We start from the raw sequence: 22,200 nt of genomic DNA on the forward strand, positions 1-22,200 counted from the left end.
TCCCCCCCCCCCAAATTGATAATTTTCTCGTTTAGATTGGCGAGATAGTCTGAAAACCTATAGGGAGGCCCTCAGAAATGCCGGATCGGACTGTTACTCATCGCTAATGGAAGAAAATAAGAAGGACCCGAGGTTTCTCTTCAGCGCCGTAGCCAGGCCGACGGAGAGTTGCAGCTCTATTGAGCAGTCTATCCCTATAGCTCCGAGTGGCGACGACTTTGTGAGCGTCTTTGACGATAAACTTAAAACGATTAGAGATCAAATTGATCACCTTTTGTCCTCACCTTCCGACGGTTCGCCTTTAAACGCAGGACTGCTAGAAAGAACGACAAGACCCGACGTATACTTAGACTGCTTTTTTCCCATAGACCTTCGACAATTAATGGTAAAAGTCTCTTCGGCTGAGCCGTCTAACATTTTAACAACATATTTAACACTTACTAGATATGATCAATATGTCTTTATTAACAGGTTATGTACGGCAGTCGTTTAAAGTAGCCGCGATAAAACCTCTTCTGAAAAAACCCACCCTCGATCCCGAAGTCTTAGCCGACTGTAGACCTATATCTAACCTTCCCTTTCTCTCCGAGATCCTCGAGAAGGTAGTCGCTAATCAGTTATGTGATTTTCTACACAGCGATAGTTTGTTTGAGGACTTTCAGTAAGGATTTAGAAAGCATCGTAGCGCAGAGACGGCACTGTTGAAAATTACCGACGACCTTCTAACCGCTTCGGACAAAGGACTCGTCTCCGTACTTGCGTTATTAGATCTCAGTGCTGCGTTCATCCCGTTACAGAGATTGGAACATTTAGTCGCCGTTAAAGGAATCGCACTGAGCTGGTTTAAGTCCCATTTCTCCGATCGATCTCAATTTGTTAACGTTGACGATAAATCTTCCGAGTGCGCTAAAGTTAGCCGTGGCGTTCCGCGAGGCTCGGACCGATTCTATTCTCCTCGATATTATTAGGAAACGCTCAATTAACTTTCACCGTTATGCGGATCACACCCAGTTATGCTTGTCAATCGAGCCAGACGAAACCAGTCAGTTAGCTAAACTTCAAGCGTGCGTTAAAGATATAAAATCCTGGATGACCTACAATTTTCTCATGTTAAACTCAAACAAAACTGAAGTGATTGTGCTGGGCCCCCAAACACCTCCGAACTTCATTATCTATAGATAAAGCTACCCTGGATGGCATTGCCCTGGCCTTCGGTGCTACCGTCAGAAATATAGGAGTTATTTTTGATCGAGATACATCCTTTAACGTCCATCTAAAACAAACCTCAAGAACAGCTTTTTTTCATCTTCGTAACGTTGCCAAAATCAGGAACGTCCTGTCTCAAAACGATGCAGAAAAACTAGTCCGCGCGTTCGTTACTTCCAGGCTGGACTGCTGTAATTCCTTACTATCGGGTTGCTCGAATAAGTCCCTCGAGACTCTCTGTCTGATCCAGAATGCTGCGGTGCGTGTTCTGACCAGAACTAAGAAAAGAGATCGTATTTCTCCTGTGTTAGCTTCTCTCCATTGGCTTCCTGTAAAATCCAGGATTGAATTTAAAATCCTTCTCCTGACCTACAAAGCTCTACAAAGAACTCTTAGTACCTTATTGTCCCACTAGAGCACTACGCTCCCAGAATTCAGAGCTACTCTCCTGTGGAACCAGCTCCCAGTCTGGATTCGGGGGGGGGGGGGGGCAGACACCGTCACCACATTTAAGAATAAACTGAAACCCCTCCTCTTTGATAAAGCTTATAGTTAGGGAGTGAGGAGATCCAGAAATGCTCGTTACTAACCTAGCTCTGGGGCGTTTACTCCCCAGAGTCCTTATGTTTTTTATCCCAGCGTACTTCCTTGGATTAGGATGGCACCGAGATCTCGGTTGCAGCTGTCGCTGTGGTCCTGCTTCGCTACACCCTGCTACGCTCTGCGGTGCCCTGCCGTGTCCTGCTGCGTCACGCTACGTCCAGCTATGCTCTGCCGTGCCACGCTACATCCTGTAACGCCCTGCGGTGCCCTGCTATGACATGAACTACTACGACTACCATTTTTAGTCACTGTTACGTTATCTTTATTGTGACTATAATTGCCGCCGTTCATCGCATCCCCGACCGGCACCGTCGGACACCGCCTGCCGAGAGCCTGGGTCTGCCGAGGTTTCTTCCTAAAAGGAACGTGTTTTCAATTAATTAATTTCTATTTTTTTTCTACAGAATTTCTATTGAAAAAATAGTATCTCGTATTATTATCATCGAGCATTTCTGCACGAGGGGATAATCGTCACATGAGGTATCCTAACGTTTCAGTCTAACTCGCAAATATCAATTTGTGCCTCGAAAATCCGTGGATCGTTATTTTTCTGTTCATTTCAGACAGAGGGTGAATACAGCTATATTGATATTAAAGCATGTAAACCTGTTGTAGTAGAAGCTCAAAATACAAGTATAAACCTTAAAATAATAAGCATATGGGACCTTTCGTTTACATAATTCAAAAATCCTACTGCTAGAATTTGGACAATCGAAAGCGAAGCATAAATTGCACAAGTAGACTGTAAATCCTACCCGTCTGCTGTTCCCCGCAGGATAAAACAAACGCCCTAAGTTATCTCAAGTTAGCGTGACCCGATTCTAAGCGAGGCAGTCTCCATTAGTGCCTCTGTTTGGAAAAGGTTGTACATCATACTTTCAGTCGTCCGTCTCGTCTCACCTGAGTAGGTATCTGTGCTCTTAGAATGTTCTGCTCTGTTTCCATGGAGACGCCCGGGGCAGTGGTTGCCAAGTGTGGGCTCTGGTTGTCCATCGCCACACTGGGCATACCGGGCTGGCTGGCGCCCGTTTTCTCATCCGATCCGTTCCCGAAGGCCAGGATTGCATTTCCTAGAAGACGAGAGCAGCCGAGACAATGTGTTAAAATATATAAATAAAATATATTCAGACTTTCATTCAATATATTCAAACTTTACATACATACACACGCGCACACACACACACACACACACACATATATATATATATATATATATATATATATATATATATAATTTCCTAAACAGCATGCCATTATATACATACATATATATACATATATATATATATATACATACATATATATATATATATATATATACATACATACATACATATATATATATACACATATATATACACACACACATATATATATATATATATATATATATATATATATATATATATATATATATATATATATATATAAATAAAACAACAGAATGAAAAAACATTTATTTCCCCTTGCGGTGAAAATGAATAATATCAAATGCTAATAATTTATTGAAATTCATGTTAGAAATAAGTGAGTACACAGAATTTGAAAAAACAAACTGATTGTAAAACTTTGTCATTAAGGACACACACTTTATGGTACACACTTGTACCATAACGTTACGAAAGAGTGGGAAGGTTGTTTGCAAATAGAACAAAAGAGCTTACATCTGTTAACGCTTGAGAGGAAAAAGGAAGGCCGACTCGGAGCTGAGTCATAACATCGGCCCATCGAACAATGCTGAGGTTGAATAGATGTTGATTCGCCACCCGGCAAACGGCAGTCAACGATTATGTTCAACAAAAGCCCCAAAACGAAAGTTACGTCATCTCCTGCTGCCGCTACCTGCAACGTTTTGTCTTTCTGCTGTCAGTTTAAAACACTTCCTAGAGCTGACTGAATTTAAATTCTAGCTGTACCATCCGGTTATAGTTTAAAACTTGTGTTTGACAGATGGTGATGTGAAGTATGTGGTAAGGCTCAAAGGCAATGTAAATGCATCAGTACAGGTGGGATCCACCATTTATCTTCCATCGCTTATGTTTGTACAGTGACTAACAATATGTGTCGTCGATAAAAGGAAGGGGCTTGACAAGTTTCCAAGTTGTTTCCTTCAAGACAGTGTCCCTGCTACTTTGTACTTTTTCTTGCTGTACTGTACAATTTTTAAAGTACTTTCTAAACTTTGTTTCAAAGAAAACCCTATTTTCTTCATTCATTTTACTCCACTTCTGTGGCAGCTATCTTTCAGATTAAGATTTTACAAATACGTTCATAGATTAAACTATGACTGAATATAATAAATAAATAAAGTACAGTATTATCCTAAAAATCTATGGATTAATACAAAAGTCATCCCTCTCAATCCTCACTTATGACCCACTACATGTGTGTATTTGTGTGTGACCTCCAGCCAATAACAGCGTGCAGGGAGTGCAGCCCCTTCTTCTTCCCAACCGCTGCTTTGTCACACCCCTTGGCGTCTCACACGACACACAAGCCACCCTTTATCGTCTGTATAATATAAAGCGGCGGCAAATGACAACAAACTGGTTGTTATTACATTGCCGTGTGTGTTTTTTCATACGTTTCCCTGCTCCTCTCCCAGTGTGTCTGTTTTACCGACAGAGACAGACAGACAGACTGAGACACAAGCTAAGTTTCCATCCACTTGTCAATCGAATTATCTGAAGTTCGGTAAAAAAACTCATGCGAATAAAGTCGGTTAAAATGTGTTTACATCCAACGGCTTTAAAGCGAATAAAAACCTGTGCGTAATGACGTCATGTGCCGTTTTGCGGTCAAATTGGTATATCGAATTGATTTGAGACATTTTAAGATGTTTACGTTCATTTTCGCACCGAATCGCACAAGCCAACATTTGCGAACAAAGTTTTGCGAGACAAAATGGATCGTGCCGTCTACCAACAAATGTTCAATATTGCACAAGTTGTAATAGTGCTTATATGCCAGCTGATAGCGACGTATCAAGCTACAATAAGAAAACGACGACGCTATCGACACGTTGCTATGATGGTGCAGATGCAGATGCACGTAAATGCCCGACGACAACGGAGGCGGCCTGCGCTGCAGGAACGACAGCGTTATATTTTGCTCGTGAATTAAATTCAAAACGTCTCTCGTCTCCTCGTTCGTCCGCTTACATCTGTCTTTGTTGACACCCACCGTGTGTGCAAACAGAGCAGAAATACTGGGCGGAAATGAACTAAAACTTCTTCTTCGATTTGTGACGGGTTGCGACCATAAAATGACCTAAAACTTAATCGTGATTCATTATTTATTCGGCAAACAACGTTTCCGTCGGCGTTTATCGCATAAGCCGTATGTCGAGATAAAATCCGATGAGACCGAACGTATTTCCTTTGAGTCGATATTCATGAAATTCAATCGAATTTTACTGTTTCCGTAAGGCATTTTTCATTCGATATCACTTAATTCGGATAAAAACCTGTGGATGGAAACATAGCTACAGACAGACAGACAGACAGAGACACAGATAGACAGACATACAGAGACACAGACAGAGAGACATAGACACAGACAGACAGACCGAGACACACACAGACAGACAGAAGCTCTGCATTCACTCACTATCCGGCAATGCAGCACCTTCCCATAGAGGTGTGTGTGTTGACCTTTAATCAGAAAATAACGTTTTAATTCAGCGCTTTATCCTCACTAAAGGTGCTCACTAGACCACCGCTGCTCTCCCCACCCTCCCCCCCTTTAATCTTTAATAAACACAACATGCCTGGACACTTCAAGCCCAGTAACACCCCGAGGCAGAAGCTGGTTCATCCAAAGGACAAAACACCCAGACACAAACAGAGAAATGTAGCGTATGCCGTTCACTGCAGTGAGGTATGCACAGAGCTGTACATTGGGGATGAGCAATGTCCACATTTTGGCCAGGGAAGACAGGCGGTTTGAGAGTGGAGCCAAAGAAGCCATCCTTGTCAAACTGGAAAGACCATCGATTAACGGAGGAGGTGGGCCTCGTCACCGCTTGTCAGCCACCGACAATGCGGTCCCGAGCTCCCTCCCAAGCAAGCTCAAAAGACAATAGACCTTGACTCGCGTGACAACCAGGTAACGACTCTCTTGACCGGATGTACCGATGACTCCCATGTGACTAGCAAGTCCAGCTGCCTTTGCTTTTCACAGAGAACTCAAAAATGTAACATTTTAACAATGAAAAGGGCCATTCTGCTGGCTAAGGACTTTTACCTAACGCTGTACTAATCGTTATAGCGATGGCTAACTTGTTAGTATACGGTAATCTACTTCCACACACAGCAGATGAAGAGCGACATTAGCATTCGCTTGGAGTCGCAGGTCTGGCCACCTGATGAATATTCACTGTTCTTTTAGCTCTTTAGCTGGTCAATACTCAACTGTGTTCACCAGCTAATTGATAACCCAGTCTTTTGTTTGTTGCTGAGCTGGTAGTGTGCGGCGTTTTTTTCATTTCCTTAAAAAACAGCTGCCTGCTGCACCCGAAAAACAAAGCGTTGACTGTATTAAAACAATAAAGTTGCCGGCGGCGGCCAGACAGCCAAACATTTCTAAGAAGCTATGTAGCTCGGTATGACCAAAATGCATGCCCCTTGTTAACCTGCCCCCCCACCCCCCCCACCCCAGTGAGAGTACAGGGGCTGAGGGGTTGTTTCGTTGAGGAAGTTAGTGTTGTCTCTGCGTTTGAATCTATGGCTCTGACCGTGGCTCTGAAATACCAGTAGCTAACTGTGCTCAGTATTAGCAGACAGATTTGTAATTGTGCAGCCCCCCCATTTGTAAAAATGTATATGTATATATATATATATAAAACAAAATTCTCTGTGGGGTCATCGTTGAGAGCCTTTATACATAAAGCCGTTTTAAGAACATTGTCTTGTTTTTTTAAGCCTGCAAATTCATCTGCCCAGCACCAAATGGCAGACATACAGAGTTAGTGACAAGCTAGTGCACATAGTGGAACCTTTTGAAGCTAAAGAGCAACATACTGTATGTCAGTGTTGTGTTTTCTACTACTTCTGCTGCCTCAAGTTGACAAAAAAAATAATATTAATAAAAGTAGAAGTTTTAATGCCATGTTATAACTTGTATGTTGAAATTACACCACATTCTACCACTACTCATATATGCTAACAGTCAACAGGACTAGCAGAAAAAACGGGACCAGAGTTCTATCTCTCGCTGCCAAATCTTCACTTGCTCCAGGATGTTAGCATGTGTTATTCATTGTTGTCAAGTTGTTAAAACAGTTATATGCAATAATGAGGAATGTTTTTCCCTCTGTCACAGGTGTAGAAGGAGCAGATGTTCAAGTTTGGATGTAATTCTATTAAATAAACACATGCTTCCGATGTTTCTGGTTTGAATCCTCTCCTGACTGAAACAGCACTGAAAACAAGTGTATATCACGGATGATTCAGAGAGTGGGAGATACAAGCAAACGAACCTCTATTCTCTGGATGGCCAAATATTTTGTTTATATACTTTGTAACCCCCAATTTCCAAAAAAAGTGACATTGGACTTTGACTTAGCTCCCTAAAAGTGGATTTAAAACGTCAATCAGCCTTTCATTTCTCATCCTTCAGTTGTCTGTAACTGTGTGATATAATGATCGTGATGAATATTTAAATGGGCCACTTAAGTAAGAAAGCTGTGACTGGAAGGAATATTATAGTGTGTACATTCCGTACTATGTGTAATTTATATGGTTTTATACACCCAAAGGACACCCATTACATCAGGTTCTTGGATTTACCACAACCAGAATGAATTATGATCGTATGATGAATTAATATTCTATAAGCGCGAATTTTCATTTGGCTAATGGCCTACTCGGCAGCAATTACGTTTGCATGAAAGTCACTTCATTTAAAATATGCTCAAATGAAGACGTGAGTGAGAGATTCATCAATTAATATCCACAGCTTATTCGGTAAGATGAATGTGGCTGCTTAGAAATTAAAATCGCACCGTTATTCTATCTGTCCCCAGCAAAACAAAATCCTCCGATTTCAGAAGCGACTACTGGTTATTAGTGATGGAATTTCAAAGACTTCAGTGGAGTAGCGGGGTGTGACACACAAACATTGATTTCTCACAGGATCATAACAAATTGATCCATCCATTCCCTTTGCAAACAGAATGCTGCAGCAATCGATGCAGAGCCTTGACTCGACTCTCCGCTGGTGCGACCCTGAGCATCAACTACTAGACAGAGATGGTGGTGGTGGATGGGTGACTTGCCAGCTCTGCAGCTAATTAGGGAATCTCCAAGTTGCAACACAACGGCAACAGATTGTATACATCAGCACCTTGCAGAATAGGCTGTGGACCGACGTGCTACTGCCACCGTGGGCCAATAGCGTTGGTAGGACAGGTGGGAAAGTGTGCAGCTAGTGCTGCGGCGTGCAGTGATCGCTCGGCAGGCTGACGGATGAGGGAAGCGAGGGGTGCGACTCCAGCCGCCCGCTACCGTGCATCGCCATCCGCCGCCGCGCACAGATTAAGTGCCTATATATTCAGTGGTAAGCTGTTGTGACAGTTCCTTTGTAAATGTGTGGACACTGCTGTTTGAGCACCGCCATCTTGTATCTCTATGACTTTTTAGTTTAGTTTTTCTTTTACTGACTTCATAGGTTCCCCGAAGCCACCCTGCAGAGTGCACCGCCTTCCTGTCCCCGACCTTCCTGACATATTGCTGGTTACCCTCACTTTTTCCCGTTATACAACCAGAACTACCAGACTACCATTTAACTACCAGAAAAATTAGAATTGCAGAAATAAATGAGCCTCACCTCCATCTGTCCTCTCATTTTTTCCCTGACACACTCAGCTTTTAGAGAAGGAACAAGTCCAGAGCTGCTGTTCTGCATAGTGATGTGGTTATTATAGCTGTGATGTGGAGGTAAGGTAGGGTGGCAGCTGTTTTTAAAACCTGAGTGCGCTCAGGGATCTTTTCCAGCAGTTTTCCCCTCCCCTATCTGCAAACGACTGTATTCTTCCCCGCCGCTATTTTCTCTGTCCACCTCATTAGTTCGGAGGCAGGAAACCAAATTACGTTCAATTACAAAGTCATCAAAGGCCATCTGAAGTCCTGTCTCAGCAAGCGGGGCCCAGAACAGCAGCACAGGGGGGCCTGCAAAATAAAACGGAATTCAGTCGCAAAAATAGTTAAGCGCCAAAAGAGACCAGGAGGATTTATTTAATTGACGATCGTGCTGTCCATTTCGCTGAAGGAGCCGAGTCTTTTGGCTACAGTCAAAATGAATAATGTTACGTTCTCTGTTCCCTGTGATTACACAAGGAACATGGGGGCAAGAAAAACATTCCAGACCTCTCCCACGGCGGATTCATTTTCCCAATTATTGGCTCAAATCCAAACTCTCCTTGCCAAATCATTATTCTCGCTTTCTCCCCAAAATAGAACTGTGTTTTGCCTGTGCCTGGCAAACTCCAATTGAGATGAGAGCGCGATGTGCACAGCTGGTCCGTGAATCGCCTTTCCCATTAGAAACGTGCTCATCCTTATTATCACGTATGCACAGTTCAGTTTGGCTTCAGCCATTTGCTCAGGCAGGAGGAGAGGAGTGTTTCTTTGCTCAGACGCAGGGAAATGAGGCCAGTCAGTCTGACGTTTGTTTTTCGGGGTCTCTAAGGAGGTCGCAGTAAACGGCACAGAGGAGCAGCCTTGGCAAGTCTGAGTCCTGACTGCGGGATGCACATGAGGAGTATCATTGAAAAACAAGACATCCATCAACTACTTGAAAAATATATGTGACTACGCTTGGAGGTTTAACTCACTACAGGATAATGCACATTGTATTTGTTATCCGCAGAAGCATTTTAAGAAATTATCTCCTTGAGTGATGCATGTCAGGTGACAACACCTAAACGCTTCATTTCCTGCACTTGGTTAATTGTTGTTCACCAGTTTATGATGGAAACGCCTTCATGTGTGTAAAAGACAACAAAAAACTCAGGTGCAAGGTGCCAATTCAAAATAAAACTGGAATTACCGCCTCGCGGTTGTATGCCTCCGCCAACCAGTCAAGTTGCAGTTAGTCTGTCCAGACTGATACTATATGTAGTCAAGACTTTGAGGCAATTTAATAAAAAAGTATTACGTGTATTTTTTGGTGAAACATGGATACTTCACTAAGCACGGGCTGGTATGAGATTCCGACGGTATGATAACCTTCAGCAAAAATATCACGGTTTCACGGTATTGCAATTACAGCTCTAAAATGTATTATTTCAAATTTCTGGGTGAAAAACGCAATTCTTTTCCTCCATTGAACACTGTATTTTATTTTAAACAGCATGTAGAATATTTGGTATATTTTGAAATATGTACAATATTAAGTTCAAATAAATAATACAATCATATTTGGAGTGCCCCCCCCTCCTCCTATGCTGCCAGACCTACTGCTGGCAGCATTTAACTGGAGCAGCATATACAAAGAGCCAAAAGATTTCCCATGATGCACTGGGCTGAGCGGCTGCCTGTGGAGGCTTGATGCTGGAGGATTTGGCGTCACCTTTTGCGTTTTTTCAATTTTTTTCAATTTAATGCATTTTTGTGAACATTAGGGATTTCGTTAGCTGCTACTGTCCCTTCAATCCTATGTGTGCAGATCGCGGCTAGTTAGCTTCACTTTCGGCATATTAGTATATTACACACTACATCATATTACAGAGTATATTTACAGTTTGAATTTCGTCACACTTATATAACATCTACCCCAAGGTCTTATAAAGCTAACTATGGTGTCCGATTTCAATTTAATGCATTTTTGTGAACATTAGCTAGGGATTTCGTTAGCTGCTACTGTCCCTTCAATCCTACGTGTCATACTGCAAACTCAGAAGGGCTGAAAAAGGTGACACCCCCCCCCATGATTTATTAAAAATGTAATAACAATAACTTATAACAATAACTTATTTCACCAGTAAATTCCTGTTAACGACAAAAAAAAAAAACACTTGATGGGAAAAGGGTATTTTACAATTACTTTGAATGCAGCACGAGGCTGGCGAGGCGAGGCGTGTTGTTTTTCAGACAGCGGCAGCTACAGTCTGGTGTTACAATCCCCAACAGTGAAATATAGTCACGCTTTTACACCGTTTAGCTGTCAGCATTTTAACTGTGTTTACTCCAGCTGCTAGCTAACGGTAGGCTAATGTTACCTGCTGCCAAGTGTAGCATTAACTAGCATCCCGTGCGGCGATGTTTCTGTTGCCTCTAACGTCCGTTTTCGGAGAATCAGAGAGAAGCGCAGACATTTAAGAGGCACCTAAATAAGGCACCGAAATCCGCGTTGCTATTCTGTCCGGTAGATAACGGTCGTTAAGGCACCGGTGCCGTATTAGCACCGGGTCTCGGACCCCACCCCCCCCAAATAAAAACTCTTCGGATCTACACGATTCACGTGGATGACATTTTCCCATTCAAAACGGCGATTTTCGCTGAAAAGCGACTAGTTTGCAGGTATGATGTGTACAGATCGGGGCTAGTTAGCTTCACTTTCAGCATAATTAGAGCATATTTAGGGCCCGAGCGCCGACAGCGGTGAAGGCCCTATTGGAACTGAAGGAATTATTATTTTCTGCAAGTAAATTGGCTTTTTGAGGGGCTTAACATATTCAAAAACTCACCAAATTTGGCGGTCGCATCAAGTCTGCTGAAAATTTACATATTTTAAGGGTTTCGGGAGTAGGGGCCCAATAATGGCTCTCTAGCGCCCCCTACAAAGTAAAATAAAAATCGAGCCCCTGCAGTGCGTTTATCGTAGACTCACAAAACTTGGTACACATATGTAACATATCAAGATGTACAAAAAACGTCATTGGAGCCATACCCTAAACCCAACAGGAAGTCCGCCATTTTGATTTCAAAGTTTGAAATTAGTGCGATTTTGGCCATTTCCACATGTCGTACTTTAACGAACTCCTCCTAGAGATTTCATCCGATCAACTTCAAATTTGGTCTGTGCCATCTTAAGACATTAAAGATGAAAAGTTGTTAAAAGAAAAACTTTTCGTCATAGGGCGTGGCAGTGGCGGGGCGGCCATTTTGTGCGTTTCGCCATCAAAACAGGAAGTGGGTGTAACTTGAGTGTACATTGTCCAATTGGCTCGGAACTTTTCAGGATTCATAAGAGTCCAACCCTGAGGACAAATAAAGGCCGATATTTACTAAAAGTCATAGTGCCCCCTAGTGGCAACAGGAAGTAGGCCTAAAAGTCAAGGTGCTATACTTTAACGAACTCCTCCTAGAGATTTCATCCGATGGACTTCAAACTTGGTCTGTACCTTCTCAACACCTTAAAGATGAAAAGTTATTAAAAGAAAAACTTTTCGTCAGACGGTGTGGGCGTGGCGTGGCGGCCATTTTGAGTGTTTAGCAATGAACAAAGAAGTTGTTGTAACTTGAGTGTACGTTGTCGTATCTGCCCGAAATTTCTCACGAGCGACAAGGGTCCAGGCCTGAGGACATCTACAGGCCAAAATTGACTTTTGGTCATAGCGCCCCCCGCTGGCAACAGGAAATGCGCCTTATATGACAAACATCATCCGATTTACATGAAACTTAGAATGTGTGGTCTACATGTGATACTGAGCTGCCCCCTATACTTTAACCACGCCCACTTACTCAGGCCATGCCCCCTTTCATAACATTTGAACTGTTTAAGGTAGAGTCTTGTGTGAGATGTCATTGAACTCAGCAGAGACTTTCTTATTCATTGGTGATGTTTGGCCCGCCCCCTATGCTTAAGCCACGCCCCATATTGACCATGAATTCCAAAAATAAGTGTAAATCTAGTAATGAGTTGGTGTTAGTCACAGTTAGTGGTGTTTATACATGGTGGTGAAAAGAAGTGTTAAAGGTCCCATGGCATGAAAATTTCACTTTAAGGTTTTTTAACATTAATATGCGTTCCCCCAGCCTGCCTATGGTCCCCCAGTGGCTAGAAATGGTGATAGGTGTAAACCGAGCCCTGGGTATCCTGCTCTGCCTTTGAGAAAATGAAAGCTCAGATGGGCCGATCTGGAATCTTGCTCCTTATGACGTCATAAGGGGAAAGGTTACCTCCCCTTTCTCTGCTTTGCCTGCCCAGAGAATTTGGCCCACCCATGAGAGAGAGACATCATGGCTTTCAAATGAGCAAAGTGGCAGTTGGTCAAGGCCACACCCCCCACCCTCCACCTTGCCCCCCCTCTCTCCTCCTCAATAGCTACAGACACAGAAATGGCACATCCTAAGGAAAGCTCATTGTGGGACTGGCTCTAGTGGCTGTAATTCTGCACCAAGGCTGAATTTCAGGAAAGAGACTTCAGATACAGTATTAGGGGACCACTGAGGTCTATATAAAAGAGACTTCAGATACAGTATTAGGGGACCACTAAGGCCTATATAAAAGAGACTTCAGATACAGTATTAGGGGACCACTAAGGTCTATATAAAAGCATCCAAAGAGCACTATGTCATGGGAGCTTTAGAGCGCTACACACAGAGCCGATTATCGGCCGTCAGACCGTCTGGCGAGGTCGGTGACTCCAGTCTGTTCGGTGTGCTCCGTGCCGTCGTCCGTCTGAGGAGCCGTCGGCCTTCATTTTGGCCGACCCGACATGCTCAGTCGGAGACAGGGCAGTCGGGACTCACCCGGAAATGGCGAGCGGATGAGCCTCTCAAAATCTGACGAAAATCTTTTAAACTGACCTTTGTCGATCTGAAATGAAGACAGATTCAGCAACTGCATGGCCTATTTCTCACTTAAAATGTTTTCAGAAACACGTTTCGGTGAACTATTTTAGTACAATAAGAGATCGTATTCTGAACAAGCCGCCATGACAGTCTGGCTGTGAATTTCCGGAGAAAAAAGACCCACGTGATGCGTTCGTCCTATCAGCTGCCGGTTTTCATTTTCTGGGAAACAATACAGAGAAGCGCCGCCTGCTGCTATGGAGACGTATTATGTTTCGCGCACGCGCAGAGCGTACGCTCAAGTCGGCGTCGCCTCAGTGTGTTTTGAGGCATTTTTTTGGACCTCGGGGACCCGACTGATCAGTCCAACTGCCTTTTCTGCCGACGGTCAGCCGTCTGGTTGGTGTGTAAGCACCTTTAAACGTCAAAGTGCCAAAAACTTTGAAAAAAAACGCCAAAAGATACAAAAACGTTAGAAAAGGTGATTTTCAGTTTTGACCCGGGAGGACGATGCATGGTCGAATGGAAGACAACACAAGGGTTAAAACCGGTAACCGGCCCATGCTTCACACATGTCTTAAACCAGGCAGCACAGAAGATCTAAACTATCACCACCGTTTCAATCTGGGCACCACTGCACCAGAGATCAGTGTCACCAAGTCAGTATCCGACCAAATCTCACCCTTTCTGTTCCTGAGTTACGGCGCTGAATAATAGCCAGAAAAGGGTTTTTGCACATTATGATGTCACAGTGAAGTTGACCTTTGACCTTTTGGATATTAAATGTCATCACTTCATACTTTTATCCTATTAGACAGTAGTGTGAAATGTTGTCCATTGGATGCAAATTTGAAGAGATTCCTTCAAGGGGGTCCTGAGATATCGCGTTTACAAGAATGGGATGGACGGATGAACACACAACCCGAATACGTAATGCTTCCGGCCGCGGCATAAAAATACTATGGAATATAATGCAGCTAGGCTCTCTTAGGCATCCTGTATTGCCTTCAAATATTTATTCTCCTGTAGATTAACTTTTGTTACTTAATGAGATTCCCTGCTGAGTCGACACACATGTTGGCAGGATTTACTCTTCTGCCTCTTTTGTGTCTTTTGTTTGGGGAAGTAACCTCGTTAAATGTGCATGTGGCACATGCTGGTGGACTTAAAAATTAATTTGAGAAAAACACATCAGGCTCTGTCTTGAAGTTTTTGTGAGGGATTGTTGCTCTGTGTTTTGGGAATCTGCAGCTGCAAGTTTAAATCACTGACTAACTCATTACATCGAGTCAAGTGGGGATCCCTTTGTGAAGCACAATTAATACAAGTGATTCACTGTGCAGAGAGTGTTGCCACTGGAGAAAAAGATAATGCTTTTAATGAGTAATATTGAAATTTTAGTTTGTTTGTTCTTCATGAATCTTCTTCTCATGTATATCTTCTCTTTTATTAGTGGTACTCCTCCAGATGTTTGTTTTTATGCCTTGATGCTGAGGACTTGCTGCTCATTACTGGATTAACCACCAAGCTGGTGAACGTCAGCTGTATCTTTTTCTAGAAATCTAGTGTACCTTTTCATACTGGGGAGTTTGCAACATTCACTGGAAAAAGATGTTCTAAACTACCTTTTGAACCAGATATCCTGCCCTCTGCTTTCAACCTAGAATGTCTACCGGTTGTGCCGTGGCAGCATCTTGAAGCGGTCTGTTTTTTAAGAAGCCATATTGTTTAAACATTTTTTGTTTTACAAGCACATACAGTACACATTGTTTCTCATTTATGATGGATGTGGTATCATTTTGTAATTTTCTTTTTCGGATTACCTGACACAGCCGTCTATTTTGTATCTGTATATCCCGAATAGAGCATATCAGTAGAAGGAAAAAAACACAGCATTCAGTCCCCTGCTTCACAGCTCCTACTTGTTAATTATTAAACTTATGTCAACTGATGGATGGATATTAGCATTTAAATGCAAACACAAATTAATTTGGTTCTGCTTCAGATTACTGCCTGCAAATGGAATTATTTAGCAAGTTTCATATGGGATATCAATACAATACTTAGGGAAGAAGAGAATAAGTTTGGGAATAAGTTGTGTTTGATAGAGACATACATTACACAGTAATTAAAATATATATTTACAAAGTGCCTACTTAAAGTTACTATTAGGAACTTTCATTTTGTGTTGATATCGGCGGCCCCTGTGGACAGAAGCGGTAGTGTTTTCATCAGCATTCAGCACCGCCGCCTCGTGTCGTAAAGATCTGCCGCAGCCAGACTCCCATTAGAAAACCTCTCATTTTACTGCAGCAGGGTGTGACAGTCCGCCCCGTACAGTCCTGGTACTGGTTCTCCCGTGCCTCCCTTCCCTCCAGTGGGCCTCCAGCAGCGTGATTGGCTTCCGTCAGGTCTCCGACTGCAGGTCGAAGGCGGCAGCAAAGCCGCATCTGGGTCTGTCCATGGCGGGCTGGTTGCTGCCGGAGGCCCTGCTGGAGTCTAAGCTGAAGCAGCTTCAGGTAGACCTGCATGTCGTAAATCGTTTTCTCTGATTTTGCGGGGAATCTGACCAGGTGGCTGGCATTAAAAATAACTGTATAATAGCCAATATTCTCGCTGATGGTCTCGTTTGCTCATGTAGGTCATCTACTGTAGAGGCATCAGTAATAAATTGAGACGGTTTCAGTTAAAAACTCTCTGGTATTAACTTTAATTATAGGGTATAGTCATTGTGTTAACTTTGTAAAAATGAAGGAACATTGCTGATAATGCAATGAAGTTACGGTATTTATTTTAAATTTATGATAGTTGACGCTAATAAAAAAATTTACTTTGGGAAATTAACTTGGAAAAAGTTTTTAGATGCAGAGTACTCATTATTTAATATGGTTGTCGCTCGTGGACAAAACATTAGGCTAAACCTGGGAAACGCTATAGAATATAGAATCCATCCGACTACAGAAACTGATGTTGGAGAAGCTACAGCAGTATTTATGTCCTGTCATATCATAAATAATATGTCTACTTTCAATCAGAAACTTGGTTTATTGGACAACATTCAGTATAAAGAACAGTGTGGCAAGCTGTTCACTCTTAAGTGTGGGCTGTAATTCCAAGTGTTTCCATGAATTTCACACTTGAGACGAAGCTGATCTGGCTAAAATAGACCCGGCATGTAAAGACAGTGGAGCAGTGGGCGAGATGCTCCAGTCACGTGTCCAGTTGATGGTTTCTGGCCGTTGCGATGGAGCCAGAATGCAATGCAGCCGTGTCCCGTGGAAGCAGGGGTAAGAGGCTTCCTGTGTGATCTCGGATGAGAAGTTGTTGTTTTTGCCATAATTGAACCGTGACTTAGCTTCGTATAAACTTAACACTGACAGCAGCTGGGGTTTGCTTTGTACTGTCACTGGTGTCACGGGTCTGTCATTACTGTTGTTATTTATGCCGAGAGCTTTGTAAGAACTCCTCTGTTGTTATAAAAAAATAACTCTGAATAAACTCCATTGTCTGTGGTGACACCAGCAGCTACAGCTTGTATTACTTTGTCACTGGTGTCATTCTTCTGTCACTGGTGCTATCACTCATTCAGAGGGATGATCTCCTATCATCAAAGCTGTTTTGTTGTTGTTGTTGCTGTTATTAGATGAATAAAAGCTACAACATAAGGGAAAAGACTACAGAGGATTGGTGGATAATCCGTATGTAACATCAGCTGCTTACCAGTCACTGATGTCTTTATTTTATCATTTGAAAAAGTCAAATCTTTTTGACTGTATTATTGCATGTCTCATATTGCCTTTTCACTTATAGTTTGGTCGACATAAAGCCCTAAAAAAAAGTCTGCATAAAAATTCCTTAGCCATCACAGAGTTTAGCAAATCAAGCAAAACAATGATTACACAACAACTGGTTTCACAGGCCTGAATATGCAAACTGACCGGTTGTGTGAGAATGTTTGTCAAATTCGGCAAATCTGCCAAATTCTGCTTTGAGTGTCACATAATTAGAATTTGAAAACAGTTTCTCGTCTATTTCTAGGTGGGCCAAAATTGATTGTGAACCTAAATTGATATGCGGGCCGGATCAAAATTTGCGAGGGGTCAGATTTGGCCCGCGGGCCTTGAGTTTGACAAATGATCTAAATAAACATATATTATACGTGGAAACCCATTAACAGTGTGCCCCCAGCTATTAATGGACTGGTCTGTCACTGTGGCCATCACTCAGGCGGTTGTTTGTCTGCGGGTCTTGTCCAAAGAAATAAATTAATACAGACTGATGTGAACACATCACGGAGAGTCTTTACTGTGACACTGATGTGTCACTAGTGCGTTACTCCCCAGGATTCTCACCTGACTGAGAATAAGAGAGTTAAATGTTGAATACTCCTTTAACTATTCAGTTATATTTTCTGTAGACCTTTATTAGTCTGGCTCCAGGGATGTACATTGCTGGGATAAAGCCTGACAACCGACACGCCTCTCACGCTCTGGATGTCCCTCCCCTCTCGCATCTCCGCTAATCGGGGCTTAGCGCCACACAGGATGGTTGTGATTGGTTTAAAGAAATACAAACAAGCATACTCCAGCACTGACACAGCGCTGTGGAGAGAAGTCTGGCAATGCGAGACTACATTTGTATCTACTTACGTGATGGCTAAATGCTGTTTCAAAGCCCTATCTACAATGCCAGCCTAAGAATGTAATTATGTAGGAGAATTGCTAAATCTCTTTGTTTTATTTTGATTTATTATTTTTATTTTAGTCTAAAACAGTAACATTTAAGGACATTAACAGACCAATCAAACAAACCAAGATGCAAACAACAATGCTAAAACAGACAAAACAACAAAAAGAGGAAAAAACTATATATACAGTATATATGTACACATACACACATGCATATACATACATAGACGCGTACATATATATTCATACGCATATACACATACTGTACATATACACATGCAAAATTAAATAATGACAATGACAGAAAAATTCTAAAAATCTGACTTTAAAAATACAAAAAAATAATATACACTGAACAAAAATATAAACATTTTTAGTTATAGAGAAATAAAAGATCTATGACTTTTTCTATGAACACAAAAAGCTCATTTGTCTCAAATGTGTGTGCACAAATTCGTTAAAATCTATGTTATTAAGCAGTTCTCCCATGAATTAATGAAGACACTAAGTACAAACCTTTTGAACCATGCGCCCGGTGCACGGACCCTTTTTTCCGCCGTCAAACTAGCAAAAGTGGATTTGGACACGCCCTAAACGCACCTGCGCCATACGCCGTGCGCTTAGATCGTTAAAATAGGGCCCCTAGAGTTGGAGTTCTGAGAGCAGCAAATGTAAAACTTGGCAAAAAACTGGTTTAGGTTGACTCTCTTCAGTGTCACGGCACATCAAAGAAATGTTTAATTGTGCAAGTATCATCAGTTGTTTTGTTCACAACTACAGACTTGGTTCATTCTCACAAATGTTTCTTTACTGTGTTGCCAGAGGTCAGCTGTTACTCACTCAGGCAGACGTTGTCGTTGAAGGAAGTGAGGAAGTCGGTGCATTGTTCCCTGTGATTGCCGCTCGCTGCGCACGAGCACCAGGGTCCCACGTTGGATGTGGAGTTGTCAAGGTAGTTGGGAGTTATTGTGCTTCCTGTTGAGAGGCGGAGAGGGGGAAACAACACAGTGCTGTATGTTTACAGGCATAGTGAAGTCATAGAACTTCTCACATCACTAGGTGTACAACACAATGATTCTGACCATCACACGACTTAGAAAGGGTCTCTTATTTAGATGAACAGAACATCGAATTTGTTTTGATGTGTTTTGTGTTGTCGAGCTGTCCACTGTCATTTTGAGCTTTTTTTTTAATAAACACCCCATAAAACCAGAAAGACAAAAGACTGTCTGGCTGAGGAGTTAATGTCCCCAAAAAATGGAAAATGTGAGCAGAATTGTCTGATTTACTCTTGTTATGCTTAGCCCGATTATGACCCTGATTATGATAACTAAATAAAGGCGTTTACTTGGAAATTTCTATCATCATAGTGTTGCTGTAATCAGGTTAAATTGAGTTATTAGTGTGCATGCACATGTATTCATTGTGAGAGAAACAGAGATTTTTTTAAAGAGGAATAGATGAAAGTGGAGTGAATAGAAACAGAGACACAGCAGGCAGACTGGTGATCAAATGTGATCAAATGTTGACTGGTTCAACCCCAATTGCTGACAGGGCTCGACATCACTGAGCCTACAGACTGTATACTGTATATTTCTTATTTCAAAGTATTGGGTATGGGAAACTAGCTTTTGTTAAAAAAAATTCTCTGATCCTTAGTGACAGGCAATTATTTCGAAATGAGATTGTCTTCATGGATGTATTTATCATATATATGCATGAAAAAGAGACACAGAGCTGCTTGCTCATACAGCATCTTCCTTATGATCTCTCAGTGACTCTGATGCTACAACAGATTAATTCCAATCAACACTACAGTACAATGGCAGTTGTTTAGCTTGCTTTTTAGTTTCCTATCATGCATATCCACCGGGGCAGGCAGCTTAGTGGACTTTGATGAGTGCAGCGACCCGCAGTACAAAGTCCAGCCACTATCACAGAGGTCTCTCACTTGTGTTCTTTTTTCTGCCTTTGGAGCTTTTCAGCAGGACGTGATTGGGAAGACATGTAGCTTGTATTTTTTTTTAGAAGCAGTGGGAAATAGAATTGCTGCACTTTGAGGCAGTGTGGCGAAAAGTTTTGATTTTTACCCCATTGATTTTCTGGGCCCCAGACTTCCAAACAACAACATCTCAGAGTCTCACTTCTACTTCAGTTGTCTAGAATGGCCAATCACTGCTGCCCACCTTTCTGTCTGTGTCTTTCTTTATCTGTCTGCCTCAGTCCCTCTAACTAAACAACCTCTCTTTTCCTCTTTTTGCAGCAGTTCAGTGCAGTATTGTTGTCCCAATTGTTTTTTTTTACCAACCTTTTAGGCATTATGTGATCTTTTGTTACGTTTTTATCTAAAGTACAATAAGCTGTGTTCTACGCCTCTGCCTGCTCCCACTCACCGTTACGTCAGGGATAATTCTCACAAAACAGCGGTCAATAGTTGTAATTGCACTACTTATAATGCCAACGGTATGCTGCAGCCACATTAATCAGCGCTCCATCGATTGTTGAACCGCGCTTCTCATCACAATCCTTGATTCATTCTTTTGAGTCCTGTTTAGTGCACTTGTCTGCTCTCCGCCTTCCTCCCTCTGAAACCTTTTTGTTCCAGATCCATCACAGAGGGTGGGTGAGCCGGAGCTGGCACAGAAAGATTTAGTTCTTACCTATCAGGCCAGTGTACGCGAGTAGACATGCTCCGTAGTTCTCTTGCTTGCAGCCACTAGCACTCTGCTCGGAAGGTTGGCAATCATACTGGAACTGTGCCCAGCGAGACCTGTGGGAGCAATAACATGCCATCCATCATTTACTCGTGCTTGGCTGTCGCTCACATTCTGTCACTGAGGGTTGGCCGGGACCGGTGCTTCCTCTCAGCGACAGGATCCCTCATCTACCTACCGAGACTCCTACATCAAGTCCCGCCACCCTTCAAGATCTCCCGCTCTACAGCACTTCAACCACCACTTCAGTCACCCTCGGTGACATTCATCCCTCTTTTTCTTTCATCCCCACTTCTCCCAGCGAGTCTTCTGGAAGGCTGCCAGGCTGTAAAGAGTCAATGAGGGGCAAAGATAGGCCATGGCTCTGCTCTCTAAAGACCGTGGGCGCTGTCTGGCAGGCCTGGCCGCGAGGAGATTAGACAAATATGGATCTTCCATATAAATACTTCCACCCACAGCCGCTCTGCCTTCCCTCCTTCACCTTTCCTGCCAGCCGTCCAGACATCTAGCCTCATCATCATCATCATCGTACAAGGCTATTGCGGCCATCATATCGCATCGGCCCCTGTCGCCTGGCATTTGCAGCGGGATCCCCTCAGGGCACCGCAACTCCCCGCTATCCCCTCATTTGTCATGTCATTGTAACAATGTGCGTAAAACTCATAGGCTATGCGCTAAGTGAAGGCATCCTCTGCAGGCTGCCAGTTAATGCCAGCTGACTGGTGAGAATTGGCGGGCCGCGCAGGGGTCCTTGAGATGCTCCATCCATCGGGGCGGCAGTGGAGAATAATGCCTGATCGATAGCCATGACAGATGAAGCCCTTTGTCTTCCTGACATTTGAAGAGGAACTAGATTAAAGGCTGGCCACCATTTGCTGTCAGAGAAAGGAGGCTGACTGGATGGGTATGAGAACTCCATGTTTTCAGTCTCCATTGACAGAGAGTAATACACCCTCTGAATTTGAATGACTTCATAAGACATTGTTAGTTTTCTGATTGGACGTTGACAATCAATTTGAATTTGAATGAAATCTTTGTTTTTCATCAGGATTTAATGCAGAACAAATGGGTTTCTTCAGATAACTTTGTACTCTCGTACAGAGGGTCACATGTCTGCAATTTACTGATCCTGATGATGTCTCGACTGTACACTGATAGATATTTTCTGTGCACTTTGACAGGAAAGTCATGTTTGAATCCCAAATGGATAATGGCTCTAATAACTATTTCACATGGCTGCTTCTTGCCTGG

The 22,200-nt window shown here is 42.7% G+C and overlaps 1 protein-coding gene across 2 annotated transcripts in view; it reads right to left on the reverse strand.

Annotated features, from left to right (window-relative positions):
* gfra4a (GDNF family receptor alpha 4a) overlaps nucleotides 1-22,200 on the reverse strand; it is a 200,011-nt gene that overhangs the window by 43,126 nt on the left and 134,685 nt on the right. For both annotated transcript variants that reach the window (XR_004106825.2, XM_031309940.2), the window contains exons 5-7: nucleotides 20,896-21,005; nucleotides 19,076-19,210; nucleotides 2,710-2,879 (exon numbers count right to left, since the gene is read on the reverse strand). Coding sequence is in view for 1 of the 2 variants with exons in the window: in XM_031309940.2 (XP_031165800.1) it covers nucleotides 2,710-2,879; nucleotides 19,076-19,210; nucleotides 20,896-21,005 (415 nt within the window). In the remaining variant the exon portion in view is untranslated. The remainder of the gene's footprint in view (nucleotides 1-2,709; nucleotides 2,880-19,075; nucleotides 19,211-20,895; nucleotides 21,006-22,200) is intronic.

This window comes from Sander lucioperca, chromosome 18 (assembly GCF_008315115.2).
Source record: "Sander lucioperca isolate FBNREF2018 chromosome 18, SLUC_FBN_1.2, whole genome shotgun sequence".
Taxonomy (NCBI): domain Eukaryota; kingdom Metazoa; phylum Chordata; class Actinopteri; order Perciformes; family Percidae; genus Sander; species Sander lucioperca.